The sequence below is a fragment of the Acartia tonsa genome, chromosome 4 (genome assembly GCF_053477335.1).
Source record: "Acartia tonsa isolate MP-2025a chromosome 4, ASM5347733v1, whole genome shotgun sequence".
NCBI lineage: Eukaryota > Metazoa > Arthropoda > Copepoda > Calanoida > Acartiidae > Acartia > Acartia tonsa.
In genome coordinates this window covers 10,391,516-10,407,950 of record NC_137263.1, presented here as the reverse complement: position 1 = coordinate 10,407,950, position 16,435 = coordinate 10,391,516, and the positions used below count along the sequence as shown (strand labels likewise).

At 33.1% G+C, this 16,435-nt stretch overlaps 2 protein-coding genes across 4 annotated transcripts; both read left to right on the top strand.

Moving 5' to 3' along the window:
* Positions 1 to 1,465: 1,465 nt before the first annotated feature.
* On the top strand, positions 1,466 to 11,078 carry LOC145316008 (uncharacterized). 3 transcript variants are annotated; one of them, XR_013878215.1, is made up of 14 exons: positions 1,466 to 1,618; positions 2,082 to 2,177; positions 2,333 to 2,710; positions 2,808 to 2,919; positions 3,021 to 3,068; positions 3,216 to 3,303; positions 3,451 to 3,532; positions 3,845 to 3,954; positions 4,255 to 4,342; positions 4,989 to 5,135; positions 5,251 to 5,311; positions 9,047 to 9,210; positions 9,794 to 10,165; positions 10,615 to 11,078. XR_013878215.1 is itself a non-coding variant. In XM_080156269.1 (13 exons), the coding sequence occupies exons 1-13, from the start codon at positions 1,523 to 1,525 to the stop codon at positions 9,890 to 9,892; spliced, it is 1,569 nt and encodes a 522-aa protein (XP_080012395.1). In that variant the 5' UTR covers positions 1,466 to 1,522; the 3' UTR covers positions 9,893 to 11,078. The 3 variants fall into 3 exon arrangements, 1 of the variants encoding a protein (XP_080012395.1); XR_013878214.1 differs by having other exon boundaries at positions 9,794 to 10,377; XM_080156269.1 differs by having other exon boundaries at positions 9,794 to 11,078.
* LOC145316010 (dynactin subunit 2-like) lies at positions 11,059 to 15,064 on the top strand. The gene is made up of 8 exons (XM_080156270.1): positions 11,059 to 11,192; positions 11,492 to 11,626; positions 11,756 to 11,833; positions 12,679 to 12,832; positions 12,952 to 13,031; positions 13,373 to 13,435; positions 14,251 to 14,559; positions 14,901 to 15,064. The coding sequence occupies exons 1-8, from the start codon at positions 11,103 to 11,105 to the stop codon at positions 15,057 to 15,059; spliced, it is 1,068 nt and encodes a 355-aa protein (XP_080012396.1). The 5' UTR covers positions 11,059 to 11,102; the 3' UTR covers positions 15,060 to 15,064.
* Positions 15,065 to 16,435: the final 1,371 nt, after the last annotated feature.

The window sequence follows — 16,435 nt, the reverse complement described above, 5'->3', positions numbered from 1 at the left end:
AAAATGAACAAAAACCTAATTTCGTAATTGAACAATAGTGAGGTCCATAATATAGCCGTCTATTTTTATACCGAAGCAAATCTAAAATTTGAAAAGCTTTTTTTAAATTTTCTTCTGATAATTTTGACAATTAATTAATTTTGTAACGATTCCCTTGATCAATGAGCATCACGAAACCAAATTACTTTGAACGTTGGTCTGTCAAATTAAATATCAACACATTTAATTTCTAGATTTGTGACGATGGAACATTTGCCCTCTCTAAATCTTAAAATATCCGCATGTTCGTCTTTTATTTTTTTTTGTCTTTTGATATAATGTATAACCTGGGTTTGAAAGAAAATTTTTTCGGTCTATATATTCTTTTTGTAGTCTAAAACACACCCACTTTTTGTCAAAAACACAGTGGTTGTATTTTTGCTATTGGTGTAATAGTGGCACCACCCCTTAAATTCCACAATAAATCTATGTTTTAGTGTCAAATTATATTTATCCCTTTAAAGCTGTCACATTAAAAAATAAACGATTTATATACCTGTATAATATATTTAAAAAACGTTAAAATGGGTAAGTATGTAAATATAAATAGATATACATAAAAATACTAAGTATCTTCTAAAATAATATCATAGACACTTCGCACTAGCTTGAGGTAACTGACGCTTACTAGATTCAGGCAAAGACACACGCATAAAAAATTAGAAAGGAAATGTTCAAATTGAATTTCGTAATTACAAATATTGAAGGAGGGCTAGGACAAGGGGGAAGCGAAGCCTATTTTACTGAACAAAATCAACAAAACATTCAAGAATTACGTCACGGTTGCAGACGGATATTTGGTACAAATGGGGCTGCCAAATCTATGAATTTTCATTTTTCTAAAAAAAACCTGATTTCATTATTTCACTTTTTAAATGTTTTTATAGTGTTAAAACAAGAATAATTCTTGAAGAGATAGACAATATTACAATTTTTGGCAACTCTGATTTATTTCGTCATGTTTAAAATTAATGGCCAAATTTACGTTAAAATCACTTTAATGTTTTCTTTTTTTTGTTATTAAAGATACTTTTACTTATATTATCAGAATGATAATGTGTTTTTTAGTTCCATAAAGCTTCTAAAATATAAATATTTACAAAAATAACTTTTTTATTTAATAAGTTGGCAACCTTTAAAACATTTATTATAAAAAAGAAAAGTTGTCAACCCTAGTGCGCATTATTGGCAGAATGCCGCTAACAAATCTTAAACGGGGCGGCTCTACTCAGCCGAGCACGGTCGTAGATAAGTTTCGCCAATTTTTGCCAATTTTTGCATTTATTATTAAAAATAAAGAATATTATAATATTTTCTAGGAAATTAATTTAAGATTATGTGATAAATATAAGGTTTCTAGATGTTTTGATAATTTAATTTAGCCCTTTTGAATCGATATTGACCAGAGCCGGCAAGTAACTTTGTGTCGCGAAACTTTTTGAAGTTCAATTGGCGATAAAATAATTAATTTTTTCAGAATAGAATGGAGGGAATAGAGATCAATGGAAAGATTGACCTTGGCGTGAGGAGGCTTATTGTTGCTCATGTTGAAAATGCCATAACTTTTTACGGATATATGGTTAGTTTTACTCGATTAAAATTATTTTCGATTATCGATATGGATCGACAATCCTTATTTTGCGGAGCTCTTGTCGTACTTTATTCTTCAATACAAAAATTCAATTGAACTATCTTAACATTAGTTAAATTTTCAGCGTTTCATATAAATATCTTCTTCTAATTGGCTTGATTATAATTATTCAAATCCAGGAAAGCTATAACAATTCCTGAAATGACGTTTCATGTGTTAGCCAACTATAAGTTCTTTAAAGGTTTCCATATATCTGATATACCTGTCATCGTCATGTCTAATGTTTGTATATAGGCTAAAACCATTTGTAGTAAATCACATATTTGCTCGGACCATTTTTCGCCCGTACATAATTTATTCTTTACTCATTTACCTCACATTTGTGTTCTTCTAAAGTAGCAGGGATCATGTAAATTAATTTTAAGCTTAATATTTTTTGGGCCATTTTCAGGAGGAAGACAAAGATTATATGGATGAGATCAAACAGCAGGGAGCAAATCTTTGCAACAATAAACCCAATCTTACCGAGGATCCTAAAGAGGAGCAGGTTGGTTAAAAGTTTATTGTGTGATTAAGATTTCTTTAAGTTCCTCATTACTCAGTCTAGTACAAAAATTTATTTTTAGTTAGATGAAAAAACTATTAAAAATACTTGTATACCTACTTAGTTTGTAGATACTTCATAATTTTTTACTACTTTAGATGGTATGCTTTTTCAACAAATCTGACAACAGCTGGTATCGTGGTAGAGTTGAGCAACTCAACATGGGCAAAAACAAAAATGAATTTAGAGTCAGAACTGTCGACTTTGGCTGGAATGGCTTGTACAAGCTAGAGGACATGGTCGACTGTCCTGAAGCTCTGAAGGATCGTGAAGTTAAGCTCGAAAAGTACAAGTTTGTCGATTTACGTGCCAAAGGCCGTGATCATGGATACTCAGCTGATGACCGCCAGCGTGGCGGTAACTGGCTGAAGAAGACTATTGGTAACAGGATTGTGGTGGCATCATGCTACAAACAGAAGAACTATGCTGGGGGTATCATGGCTGACTGTATGGTTGGAGAAACTAATCTCAATAAGGTTACAATCATTATAAATTCCCTTAAAGAATACACAAAGATATTGAGTTTCTTTTTTATGAAAAGAATTATACAAGTTGAGATCTTCTTTATTTTAGGCATCTTTGAGTCAAGGCCATGCTGTATTCGCGCCATCAATTATGGCTGGATACATGAAGAGAGGACCTCAGATGAAACCCATGAGACCCCAATCCGCTCCATTCCCTCACGGTAATTGATATTCTATCTATTTTAAATTAGATAATTTTAATTCTATCAATTGTTTTTCGTTAGCAAATTTTTATCTGAATTAATTTCAATTAATAACTTAGGAGGTATGGGAAATGGTTTTGGTCGTCAAATGATGAATGGTAATGGTGGTGAGTTATAATTTATATTATTATCGGCGAATTATTTCAATTCATGATGAATGATCATTTTTTAATATAAAAAATGGCTCTAAATCCATCTATTTGACAAAAAGCAAACATAAAACTTTATTTTAGTTAACAGCTATTTTTTGATAGGCAAAAAGAAGCCACAAGACAAGAGAGACAACAAGAAGAAAACAAATCTTGATCAAGGCATCAAAGATCTTTCAAAGTTGCTGGATAGGTATTGTAGTTTTTTTTCTCATCATATTTGTAATTTTAAATAATTTTAATTTAATACTTATTTAATAATAACTGAAAATCAAGGAAGGCTTAACATTTTGTTGCTTCAATATTCTAAAGACAATTTTTATTAGCCAAGTTATTTCAGAGTAAACCAAGCAAGAGGACAGAATCCAGACAAAGAAGCCAAGGGAAACAATATTGTCAATTGTCTTGTTGGCGTTTCTCAGGTATTTTATGCTCATATTCATAATGGTTTACACAAATAGTATCATCATAAGTATATTTTTTTATAATATAACACTTTAATAATGTCAAAGTTCATTGTTAATATATTTTCAAGGTCTTTGGATTGGCAAACTAATCCTAGAAGTAAAAAGTTTTAGTATTCGGATTCCAAAATCCTTAACTTAATGACTGTTAAGTTGCATAGTTTTAGGTGTAGGATTTTCTTACAATGATTGAAATTGCTAGGAGGATTATAACAAGATAACCTTGTAGTTTAACGAACACAATGATTTATTATTAATATCATTGTTAAGACTATTGAAGAAGTATCCGAGGTAACAGAGAAGTATATGGCTGGTATTGAAGCAGTTAAGAATGTTCAAGAATCTGAAAGTGGAGATGTCAAAAGGGCACAGCTGAATAAGTAAGATTACAGGTTTCTTAACAATACGAAATAAATGTTAGATAAATTAATCTTTCTCCTAAAATGTTAAGCTGCCATAGAAAGAATCATGAACACACACAAATAGGGAATTTATTTAATGATAAATGTCTATGTGCTTGAAAAGAAACTCGATATAAAGAAATACTATTTGTCACATAAATACAAACTTCGAAGCTAAGATTAATTTGAGCATAAATAGGCTTCAAAATAGAAAACTTGTTTAATATTTTACTTAGTATTAAAAGAACGTAAACTTTGATATCATTTTATCTTATTTAGGTGCATCAACCAGTACAGAGATCTGTACAGTGAACAGGTTGTTGAGGATGAGATCAGCAGAGTAGCTAATCAACTCACTGCAATGCAGGTATTTATTTGAACTGTAGAAAATAGTGTCAGCCTCAGGTTATATTTGAAGACACAGGGAGGGAGGGGACATTGAGCTGTTACACTAGTCCTGAAAGTTTTATAATAACGTTGTCATATTCGTTCGCTCAACAATTTTGGGGACTTTTTTGTATTTTGATTAGTTATATCATTTAGTTGAGTGTCCAGACTTGTGAACCACTAATTGCAATCTACAGATGGGACAATATTGTGTATAATCAATGGCGAATAGGATGTATATTAATTTATCAACCATTGTCAAATCCCTTAGATCCCTAAATAATTTGAGTTAGTAACAGTTGTATTTTTCATAAATAGAGTCTGTACATTCAGAGAAAGTGAATGTTTGATCGTCTTATGGGTCTTGATTGATGCTAAATCTTAGGTGTTATAATGAGTGGTCACTTTGTAATTGATAACCCAACCTTGATATATAGCTTAACTGGCAAAGAGAATACAAACAATGTTCTTTGAAAATGTCTAGTGAGAGGTTAAGCTTCGGGTTGGAATAATCAAGTTGAAATATCTTCTGATATTGGGACGTTAGATTTATTACAAAAAGCATTCCTATTGTTGTATTTCAGTAAAATATACGGTAATACCACAAACAATACTTCATATTTTAGTCAAGCATTCCAAATGGGTGGAAGCTGCCCAACTTGAAGGTGGAGACCATTACTCGCGCCAACATGATGGAGGTGGCCGACAGTGTCAAGAACTGGATCGAGGGAAGTGTCTCCAAGGAGGCTGAACTTACTGCTAACAGCAAAAAGGTTATGATAACGTTTTTAATGCTAGATCTGGACAATGAAAAATCATTTTTATTCTTATAAAGAATAGCTTTGAAGAAAAAGAAAGAATATATTTCAAATCTTCAATTTATTTTAGGAGATGGAGTCTTTTTGCAGAAGCTTGGATCTTCTCTCTCGTTCTCTGGCTGCACGTGACGGTCAGGATTTATTAAGATTATTGTATTTTACACTGACTTAAAAAAAATATTTAAAAGATGTCAATTTATAATTTGTCTCTCTTAGTATGAATATAATAATATATATTAACTAGCGGCTTCGCCCCTAGCCTCTAGTGGCTTTGCCCCAAGAGGTTTGATTAACCAATTTTTTTTGTATTTTAGATTTAAAAAGAAAAGGTAAAAAAAAAATTTTTTGGGGGGGGGTAGTCGACCCTCCTTTTTTAATTTTAGTTTTAAAAAGAAAATTTTTTTTCGCGTGGGGAGTATTTTTCATTTTTTTTGGGGGGGGGATGTCCCACCTCCCAAGAAAATAGCTTAAAACCATCACAGGACCAGTAGGTATATTCCCTGTAGAGTTAAGCCCAATTGGTTCAGTGGTTACTGAGATCTTAAGCTTCAGACGGACAGACAGACATCGTTTTACTTTGTGTTATAGATAGACCTGCTACTGACGGACAACCTAACACTTGAGTAATTGGAAAATGTAAATGTTAAAGCTTCACTACTGAGACAAACAATGAAATATTACCTATAACTTAAATTATCTATTTGTTTTTAAAATACATCTAAAAAAAATTATAAGGGGGGGGGGGAAGTTTTGACACTTTCGCTTACTCCGTGATTATTGGGCTAGGTATTAAAGTTAGACTATAGGTTATTTGGGATAAAAGTTTACTTTTGGTTAGTACTTCACGGATTTTTAATCATTTTTTGGATAACCCCACCCCATAGCCCCCCGGGGCTCAAAAAAACCCTAAAAATGAACCTAACCTTAATTTTCTCAGGAACCATTTGACTAAAAGAGATGATTTCTTAAACTTAAGCTTTTATGCTTATAAACTAACTTCTGATTTAGAAGTCACCCCCCTGCCACCAACCCCTAGCCCTCCGGGGCTCAAAAAAACCCTAAAAATGAACCTAACCTTAATTTTCTCAGGAACCATTTGACCAACAGAGATGATTTCTTAAACTTAAGATTTTATGCTTATAAACTAACTTCTAGTTTAGAAGTCAGCCCCCTGCCACCAACCCCTAGCCCTCCGGGGCTCAACAAAACTCTAAAAATGAACCTAACCTTAATTTTCTCAGGAACCATTTGACCAACAGAGATGATTTCTTAAACTTAAGCTTTTATGCTTATAAACTAACTTCTAGTTTAGAAGTCACCCCCCTTGCCGCCAACCCCTAGCCCTCCGGGGCTCAAAAAAACTGTAAAAATGAACCTAACCTTAATTTTCTCAGGAACCATTTGACCAACAGAGATGATTTCTTAAACTTAAGCTTTTATGCTTATAAACTAACTTCTAGTTTAGAAGTCACCCCCCCTGCCGCCAACCCCTAGCCCTCCGGGGCTCAAAAAAACCCTAAAAATGAACCTAACCTTAATTATTCAGGAACCATTTGACCAACAGAGATGATTTCTTAAACTTAAGCTTTTATGCTTATAAACTAACTTCTAGTTTACAAGTCAGCCCCCTGCCACCAACCCCTAGCCCCCCAGGGCTTAAAAAAACCCTAAAAATGAACCTAACCTTAATTTAAATTTCTTATTTGTAGAGTTAGAGGTACACTTATTAGACCAAATATGCTTATTTTTGGATGTTATTGACATATCTCCTGAAAAAATTAGAATCGGCCTCCAAATTCAGGTGCTGCAGGCCTCCAGGTCCACTCAGGAGACAGGTAAAAATTTAAATTTCTTATTTGATGGTTTAGAGGTACACTTATTAAACCAAATATGCATCCTTTTGGATGTTATTGACATATCTGCTGAAAAAATTAGAATCGGCCTCCTGGTTCAGGTGCTGCAGGCCTCCAGGTTCACTCTGGAGACAGGTAAAAATTAAAATTTCTTTTTTGAAGAATTAGAGGTAAACTTATTAAACCAAATATGCATCTTTTTGGATGTTATTGACATATCTCCTGAAAAAATTAGAATTGGCCTCCAGGTTAAGGTGCTGCAGGCCTCCAGGTCCACTCTGGAGACAGGTAAAAATTAAAAGTTATTATTTAAAGATATGTGTTCTAGGCAGGGTCTAGGTGACCTCCAGGCGACTGCTGGATAGGGAAAATTAAACAAATTGTATTTTCTGGAGGCCTATTCTAATTTTTTTCAGGAGATATGTCAATAACATCCAAAAAGATGCATATTTGGTTTAATAAGTGTACCTCTAAACCTTCAAATAAGAAATTTAAATTTTTACCTGTCTCCTGATATGTAAAGATATGTGTTCTAGGCAGGGTCTAGGTGACCTTCAGGCGACTGCTGGATAGGGAAAATTAAACAAATTGTATTTTCTGGAGGCCTGTTCTAATTTTTTCAGGAGATATGTCAATAACATCCAAAAAGAAGCATATTTGGTTTAATAAGTGTACCTCTAACTCTTCAAATAAGAAATTTTAATTAAAGTTAGGTTCATTTTTGGTTTTTTTTGAGCCCCGGGGGGCAAGGGGTTGGCGGCAGGGGGGCTATTTCTAAACTCAAACTTAATTCATAAGCATAAAAGTTTAAGTTTAAAAAATCATCTCTATTGGACAAATAGTTCCTGAGAAAATTAAGGTTAGGTTCATTTTTAGGGTTTTTTTGAGCCCCGGAGGGCTAGGGGTTGGTGGCATGGGGGCGACTTCTAAACTTAAACTTAGTTTATAAGCATAAAAGCTTAAGTTTAAGAAATCATCTCTATTGGTAAAATGGTTCCTGAGAAAATTAAGGTTAGGTTCATTTTTACAGTTTTTTTGAGCTCCGGAGGGCTAGGGGTTGGCGGCAGGGGGGTGACTTCTAAACTAGAAGTTAGTTTATAAGCATAAAAGCTTAAGTTTAAGAAATCATCTCTTTTGGTCAAATGGTTCCTGAGAAAATTAAGATTAGGTTCATTTTTAGGATTTTTTGAGCCCCGGAGGGCTAGGGGTTGGTGGCAGGGGGGCGACTTCTAAACTTAAACTTAGTTTATAAGCATAAAAGCTTAAGTTTAAGAAATCATCTCTTTTGGTCAAATGGTTCCTGAGAAAATTAAGGTTAGGTTCATTTTTAGGGGTTTTTTTGAGTCCCGGAGGGCTAGGGGTTGGTGGCAGGGGGCTGACTTCTAAATCAGAAGTTAGTTTATAAGCATAAAAGCTTAAGTTTAAGAAATCATCTCTGTTGGTCAAATGGTTCCTGAGAAAATTAAGGTTAGGTTCATTTTTAGGGTTTTTTTGAGCCCCGGAGGGCTAGGGGTTGGCGGCAGGGGGGTGACTTCTAAACTAGAAGTTAGTTTATAAGCATAAAAGCTTAAGTTTAAGAAATCATCTCTGTTGGTCAAATGGTTCCTGAGAAAGTTAAGGTTAGGTTCATTTTTAGGGTTTTTTTGAGCCCCGGAGGGCTAGGGGTTGGTGGCAGGGGGGGTGACTTCTAAATCAGAAGTTAGTTTATAAGCATAAAAGCTTAAGTTTAAGAAATCATCTCTTTTGGTCAAATGGTTCCTGAGAAAATTAAGGTTAGGTTCATTTTTAGGGTTTTTTTGAGCTCCGGGGGGCTAGGGGGTGGGGTTATCCAAAAAATGATTAAAAATCCGTGAAGTACTAACCAAAAGTAAACTTTTATCCCAAATAACCTATAGTCTAACTTTAATACCTAGCCCAATAATCACGGAGTAAGCGAAAGTGTCAAAACTTCCCCCCCCCTTAAGATAAATAAAAATCTCTCCAGTTATTTGATAATGTTTTAATATTTTACAGGTGGTGAACTGACTGCGGAGATTCCTACAAGCCTGGATTCTCAACTGGGCTCCCTGCGCCAGGCCCTGGCCTCTGAACTGTCCTGCAGAAATGGACCAAAGATTACCAACAATGGGAATGCAAACAACAAGAAAAAGAATCCTAATACTGAGGATGCTGCTAAGGTGAGTTTTTTTGAGTAACAGGTTTAAGCCGCCTCGTCCATATTTATATGTTATCACGCCACTGTAGCGGACTGCCATTTACACATCCAGCAAATTTACAGTGGATGTGTATTTGCCAGTGCAATGGATGTATTTATGACAAACTGAATTTTTACTGTACAAATGACAGTAATAGTTATTTCTCGTATTGTATTATAAACAGCTTTCCGCGGATATAGAATGTACAATATAAGATTAAAATCAGTTTTTTTTTATCCCCGAGGTGCCGAAGGCACCGGCTAAAAAAACTGGTTTTAATCTTATGATTGTACATTTTTATATTCGTAGAAAGCTGGATATAATACGATGCTAGACATAGTTTTTTCGTATGGATAAGAACCGGTTCCTATCCACCGGATCCGAATTAATACGAGAAAATTGATTATCTTGCCATAAATACATTTTTTGGCGATTATTTGGCTAAGTCCTAAATTTATATTTTCAAGTCTCCCCAGAGGTATTAATCAGTTTTTATATTACACATTAAACCTAGTAGTTATTTTTAAGTGTGCTTATATAATCTTTAATGCTAATTACTATTTAGGTTTTGCGTTCTGCTTGGAAAGCATTGAACGCCCTGAAAGGCCAGCTCGAGATTGCCAAGACCAAAGCTAACGAGTTCGACGCCCTGCTTTCTGCATAATTTGTGCGTTAAGCGACAGTTTTCAACTTTAAAAATCGGATTTTACATGGTTGAAATTAATATGGCTTTTGGGTAAATTTGACCATTGTTATAAGAATGTTTTATTACATTTTTCACTCATTCTATTCTCTCTCGTTTTGGACTATTTATAAGAATTAACTTAACCAATAACATGAAGACACATGATCTAATCTTGATCCTGTTTCACTTTGATAACTTTTTTCACCGTTTTCGACAATTTTTAACGTTTGTTTATTTGCTTAGTCGATTAAGGTTAACCTTGAAAATTGTTAAAATGATTATATTACAAATAATTAAAAAGATGAAAATTAATCATGCTATCCAACTTTTTATCCTGTTTATTTCAATCCAAAAGCTGGATGTACTCGCACACATTAACTTGTTGTCTGTTACATCTTGTCAATATCATCTCGTCTTTTATTAATATGTCATTGCTGTTTTTTTTATTTATTTGATCAAAATAAGTCTGTATTAAAACCCTACATACATATTAGCTTAATAGCATTTTAAAAGTTAAAACTACTGCATATTTTTGTTTGACAAAATAGTTAGATTAGTTGACAATTCGCATTGTTAAATCCATTTTGTCAATCTTTAATTCGCAATGCTTAATTTTGATTCTTTAATTACAATTTAGGTTTTCATTCATTTTTATTCAGCGATTTCTTAGGTTAACATGTATTTATTCTTGTACTGAAAAGCTTGGTATAAGGAATGTTTTAACTTTTTCTAAAGTTAATCAACCTTACCTGCTTATAGTATTTGTTAAGTTAATTTTGTACGCATTTGTTTGAGTGTCATTTTTTAATGGGAATTATATTAGACAGCAATCTTGAATTTAGTATCTTTATTTTATTACTTGAAAAGAAATGTTTTTTTGTCTTAACTTTGCATAAAAAACTTTTCATATGCCTATAAAGTTTTGAGTCTTAAAAACATCAACCATTAAGCATTAAAACTTAAAATATGAGACTAATTGATCAAGTATGAATTTGTTAGTAGTTCAATAAAACAAATAACCTAGTCTTGGTAAATTCAAGTATATATATGTGATACCATTCTGTCTTATGTGTAACCCCTTTAATTATGTAAATGACACACTCGCTCTAAGTTATTATTGAGCTTTAGTTTATGTCTTTTGAAAATTTTTGATTTGTTTTGATAGTGTTACAGATTATTTAATAACAGAATGGCAGACCCAAAGTACGCTGGTCTTCCGGGGATTGCCACAGATCAGCCAGATTTCTATGAAACATTCAGCGATCGAGATACTGACCCGGTATAAACCTTTTTTAAAAAGTTTGTTGGGATGGAGGGAAGGGGGGCTTCTTAGGTATCCACAATCCAAGAAGAAGATTTTAAGACCAGTAGGCATACTCTTTGAAAAGCAGAACCCAATCGGTTCAGCGGTTACCATGTTCTTAGGCTTCTAACGGACAGACAGGCATCGTTCTACTCTGTATTGCAAATACTCACTTTCTGCATTATACACAACCCTTTAAAATCTCGATAAGTTTTTGTCTTGGTTCCTGATTTAATAGGAGACAAGTAACTTATTGATTATAAAATTGTTTTTAGGAGGATGAAAGTGATAGTGAACCCTCTGAATCCCTTCATATGTCCAGTCTCAGCTGTGTTGGTGGAGACCTGGAGATTGTTGAGCCGGGGGAAAAGGAAACACTTATACAAAAGTTTACACGCCTTCACTGTGAGGTATTATAAATTGAATGTTTATTTTATCAATAACATACAAAAAAAGAACACTACCACTTACTTTGATCTTATGGGACTGACACTGTAGTACTTTTATTACTAAAATTCATTCTTTTAAATGTCGTTTAGGTAAATGAATTTTCTGAAGATCTGAACAGTATGACCGAGTCAGTCAGGGATGGAAGTTTAACAGGTTTACACCTCCAGGTTAGTAGATATTTTCTTGTAGATAAAATACTCCCAAACTCGAGTACCCGTTTGTTTGCCTTTCTATCTAAGTTTCTTATGAATTCCGTCCCAAATGATAGAAAGAACATCAATCGGTTTATTTGCAAAAAAAAACCTGCTTTGCCCCAAATGTAAATACGCTATCGAGTTAAAAATGAGATCATATAGGATTTGAAATAAGTTCTTTCTTTAAAAAATAATGATCGAGTCCAGTATTTTGATATGAAACATACAAAAGTCTACCTATATCTTACAAACGGCGTTTTTTTGTCATCTGATTTTGATATATTTATCGCATCATATTGAAGACTGTTTTCCATGCTAACTTAACAGGAGTTTATCTTGTGATACTTAGTTTAACTGAATTTTATTTATTTATTCAACTATGGTTAATAAAAAAACGTCACTTGCTCCCTATCGTACATGGTACCCTTAATTTCCTACTGAGGGAAGCATTTATTTTCCACTTTGTCCGATCAATAGAAACTGAAATGGGAAAGGGGATAATTTAAAACCATCCTTTTATCTATGAATAAAGGGGTAGTTGCAAGAAATGCATTTAAACTTTGATTTAGTGAACTGCATATTTTTTCGTGTTCAATGGTTTAACTTTAAACTACATGCATAAGGCACATAATTGAAAGAATTTAAAATTTCTACCACGTAGTTTTAAAAATATGAAGACTTCAAAATCGTATTCTTGTGATTTATGCAATTGTTTGTTATTTATTGCAATACTAAATGATATATATTTGATGGTATACTTGAAACTTATGTTTTAAATCTTTTTTCTGAAATGCACAAATGCAACTATCCCTTTTCAGGTTGACAGACTTGGAGAAGAATTAGAAAGAATATCCAGTTCAGGAGAGCCGGGGCAGGCAGATCAAAATTACTCTGTCGATTCTAAATGTGATATCTCCAATCAAGCCAAAGAAATACAAAAATTAGAACAACAAATAATGAATCTTGAAAGGGGTAAGATTATTTTGATATGCATTTAAAAAACACGTTTTAAAAAGGTTTTCTTTCGGAGCATTAAGAAAAAACAAAAACAATAGTATGAATAAAAACAATAAAAAGTTTTATTTTTTTAGGTGATCCAAATGCAATACCATTAAGATATGATTTTTACTTGAGAAAATGTGGACCCCCTTCCGCGGAATCTATTTCAAGGAAATCAAAATATTGATAAATAAGATTACAAATTAATATTATTCTTTTCGACAACTTTACATTAAAAAAAATTCTAAAATGTAAAGAAGTAACTTTTTTGTTGTTTTCTTTTTAATAATATTTTGCTAACTGTTCCGATTGAGCTTTCACTATTATGGATGCACTCGGGTTGGGGTATTTTTTCAGATTAAATTCTTAGGTTAGCTTTGTTCTATAATCTTTTTACTTCTGATTTACAACAAACAAAAAAATAATCAACCTTATTTGCCAGCCATATTATATCTTTGTTATGGCGTCTAATTATAAGCATTTGTTAACTTATCATATTTTGATACTTGAAGGTTGGATGAAAGACTTGCAAAATTAGAACAAATAGTTGGTTCACAAGATCAAGTCTCGCACAAGGTTCGTAAATATATTTTTTGTACAGAAAATTCCAGGAAATATAAATGTTCAAAAGCATATGTTTAACCGAGAATCAGGGGTGTATATTTTGCACAAGATAAATATTTTTCCCCCTGCTGCAAAATATTTAATTTTTTCCCCTCCTAGCTTTTTTTCCCAGAAAAATGGGGGAAAATGGAAAAATGTTTCCAGTTCTCCTTATTTTATTAATTTTTTTACCCATCCCACATATATTTCTAGTTTTTTCCCCTCAAGGATGGGGAAAAATGTGTTCTGACCTCTTAAATTTTCATTTCTTTCCCCTTTTCACATATTTTTTTACCCCCCCCCCCCTCAGCATTGTCAAATTTACAGAATATACACCCACTCGTGAATAGTTTATTAAAATTGTTATGCGACACTAGATAAGTGAATGTCTAATTATCTTGATAAAAACTAATGTTCTTTTGTTAAAATGGGATTATAAATAAATGTAACTATTAGTTTTTAACCTACTAGTGGATGTGTCACTAGCATTAAGGAGCATTGTATTGAAAGGGGTAAGGAAAGCTTAAAAATAGCCCAAAACCATCAATAGACAAAACTAATACCCTATAACCGTAGCGGGATATATCATATGTGAAGCTTTCATTAAATTTAGAGCATAATAAACGGAGCAGTAGTTAGCGAAATCTTAAGCTACAGACAAAAAAATCTTAGTACTGTATATAATAACCTATAAAAGCAATTAACAGTTAACAATTTTTTTTTTCTTTTTTTGTTTTGTTAAAAATAAAACAAATAAAAGTTTAAGAACTATCTAGTAATATTTTTAGGTGCTTTCTGTTAAAACAGACAATCTGCCCCTAGTTGATGCAGTCCAGTACTTACATTCCAAGAAGCATAACCTAAGCACAGATCACCTCACCCACATTGAAGGTCGTCTGTCTGCCCTCACTACAAAGCTAAACTCGCTAAAAGAGCAGAAGGAACGGCTCAACACTGCCAAGAGTGCGTCTCAGGTTTCGCGCATTTTTAACTCGCTGGAGGCAAATGTGGGACTTATGTCTGTGATACCAGAAGTGGAGGCGAGGCTCAAGGATGTGGATAGTTTGAATAAACAGGCGCAACTCTGGAATTCAAGGAATCATAGCATATATATTGATGAATATTAAAGACAAGAAGATATTAGTTTAAATTTATGCGTTTGAGAAACCTTAGTCCGCTTGAAAAAATTGTTATCTACCATTTGCCATTTCTTGAATTATACTCAAATTATGTTATTTTTCACTTTGCATTTTTTAATGTTTTAAATACAATAAGATACAACCAGAATGGCTTATAATCGATTATAAAAGTGCAAATGAATCCGTTTTTAGTCATACTGAAAATCAAATAAAAATGTTGTTTTTTTACTTCGTAATGTCAAGGGTGCCTATAGACTTTTTTGGCATAAGTTTTATATTAATGCTGTGATGTATACAGGTTAACTGAGGTCAACACAGATCAAGAAAAAACAGAAACTTTATTAGCAGACAATTCTGCGAGGCTAGAGGCTACAAAGAAAAAGCTCGGTGATAGCCTTCATGGTGTTACAGCTAAATTAGATAAATTACAAGCTGATCTATTAACACTAAAAGCTTAGATTTTTAAGGAAAATATGTTTTTATTTTATTGCATTTTATTCATCTTTAAATTAACATATTTTCTCATGAAACAATCAAAACTGTTTTAATTTTATACGTAACACAAAATAACCAAATAGGCATAAATCTTTACCTTGTCATTTCATACCACAAGTTGGTTAAGATTGAAAAATATAAAAAATAAAAATTATGTTATATAGGTGTGTAGGTATTAAATTTGGATTCGCCATAAATTAACTTCAATTTAACTTTACAAAACATTTTCATTATTGTGTAATTTATTTTTGGCACCTAATTTTTATATTTGGATGAACTTGCCAACTAGGGTGCCTTGTAAAGGATCTTGGACAAAGTATCTTCGGACAAAGTAGCTTCGGACAAAGTAGCTTCAGGACAAAGTAGCTATGGGACATTTACTTATGAAAAGTAGCTTCCTAAGAAAAATAGTCTTTAATAGTAATAAAGATCATGGCCGCAGCGCTCGGCCCCCTGGCCTGTCTAGCCGCGGGCGCTCGGCCCCCTAGCCTATAACCTAACCTATGTTAGCCTCAGAACATTTATTTAAGAAAAATACCATCAACTGATAATACATAGGTGGTATAGAATTTCATGGATTTTACAAAAAGTGATTGGTAGGAGATTTTTACAATTTTAAATATTGTTTTTACGATTTTTAATAATGTTTTTACAATTTTTTGGTTAGGTTTGGTTAGGTTATAGGCTAGGGACCCGAGCGCCCGCGGCTAGGCAGGCCAGGGGGCCAAGCACTGCGGCCATGACCTTTATCAACAGTGGAGGCTAAGCTACTTTGTCCTGAAGCTACTTTGTCCAAGATCCCTAGTGAAGATTAAGTGCTGATTGGTTAATGTTATATTTGTTACTTATATTTATGTCTTGATTGTGTCTAGGGAAGGGCATGATTGTAACACTTTCTTCCATTCCTATTCATCTTAATATAGTTAGGAACTTGAATTAAACTCTTATAAAAGGGATGTTTATTATCAACTGAAATTTAAAATTTTGTAAATTATCATCTTTGTAAGATGGTTGCTGTTTCTGATCTTCTCTTTATCCCTTAACAATAACATTTTAATGACTACAAGATTAAGCAACATTTTATTTTCTTATATTTTAGTCGTTATAAAGGGGGAGGTAGGTTGTGCTAAAATTCCGTAAAGGTGTCAGTTTTAAGGATTTAAAACAACAGCAGAATGATTATATTCACTAAATATGTGTATTCCTTATTGAAAAGAACTATAGACAAAAACATTTAGTGAATATTATCGTTCTACTACTGTTTTTATGCCGTAAAACTCACACCTCTACGGAATTTTAGCACAACCTACCTTCCCGTTTTTCAATATACAAACAATGA

Coding starts and splice junctions, on each gene's coding strand:
- LOC145316008 (XM_080156269.1), top strand. CDS start 1,523: ATGGAGGGAATAGAGATCAATGGAAAGATTGACCTTGGCGTGAGGAGG. Junction 2,711..2,807: donor GAGAAACTAATCTCAATAAG/GTTACAATCATT, acceptor TCTTTATTTTAG/GCATCTTTGAGTCAAGGCCA. Junction 5,136..5,250: donor TTACTGCTAACAGCAAAAAG/GTTATGATAACG, acceptor AATTTATTTTAG/GAGATGGAGTCTTTTTGCAG.
- LOC145316010 (XM_080156270.1), top strand. CDS start 11,103: ATGGCAGACCCAAAGTACGCTGGTCTTCCGGGGATTGCCACAGATCAG. Junction 11,193..11,491: donor GCGATCGAGATACTGACCCG/GTATAAACCTTT, acceptor AATTGTTTTTAG/GAGGATGAAAGTGATAGTGA. Junction 12,833..12,951: donor AATAATGAATCTTGAAAGGG/GTAAGATTATTT, acceptor TTATTTTTTTAG/GTGATCCAAATGCAATACCA.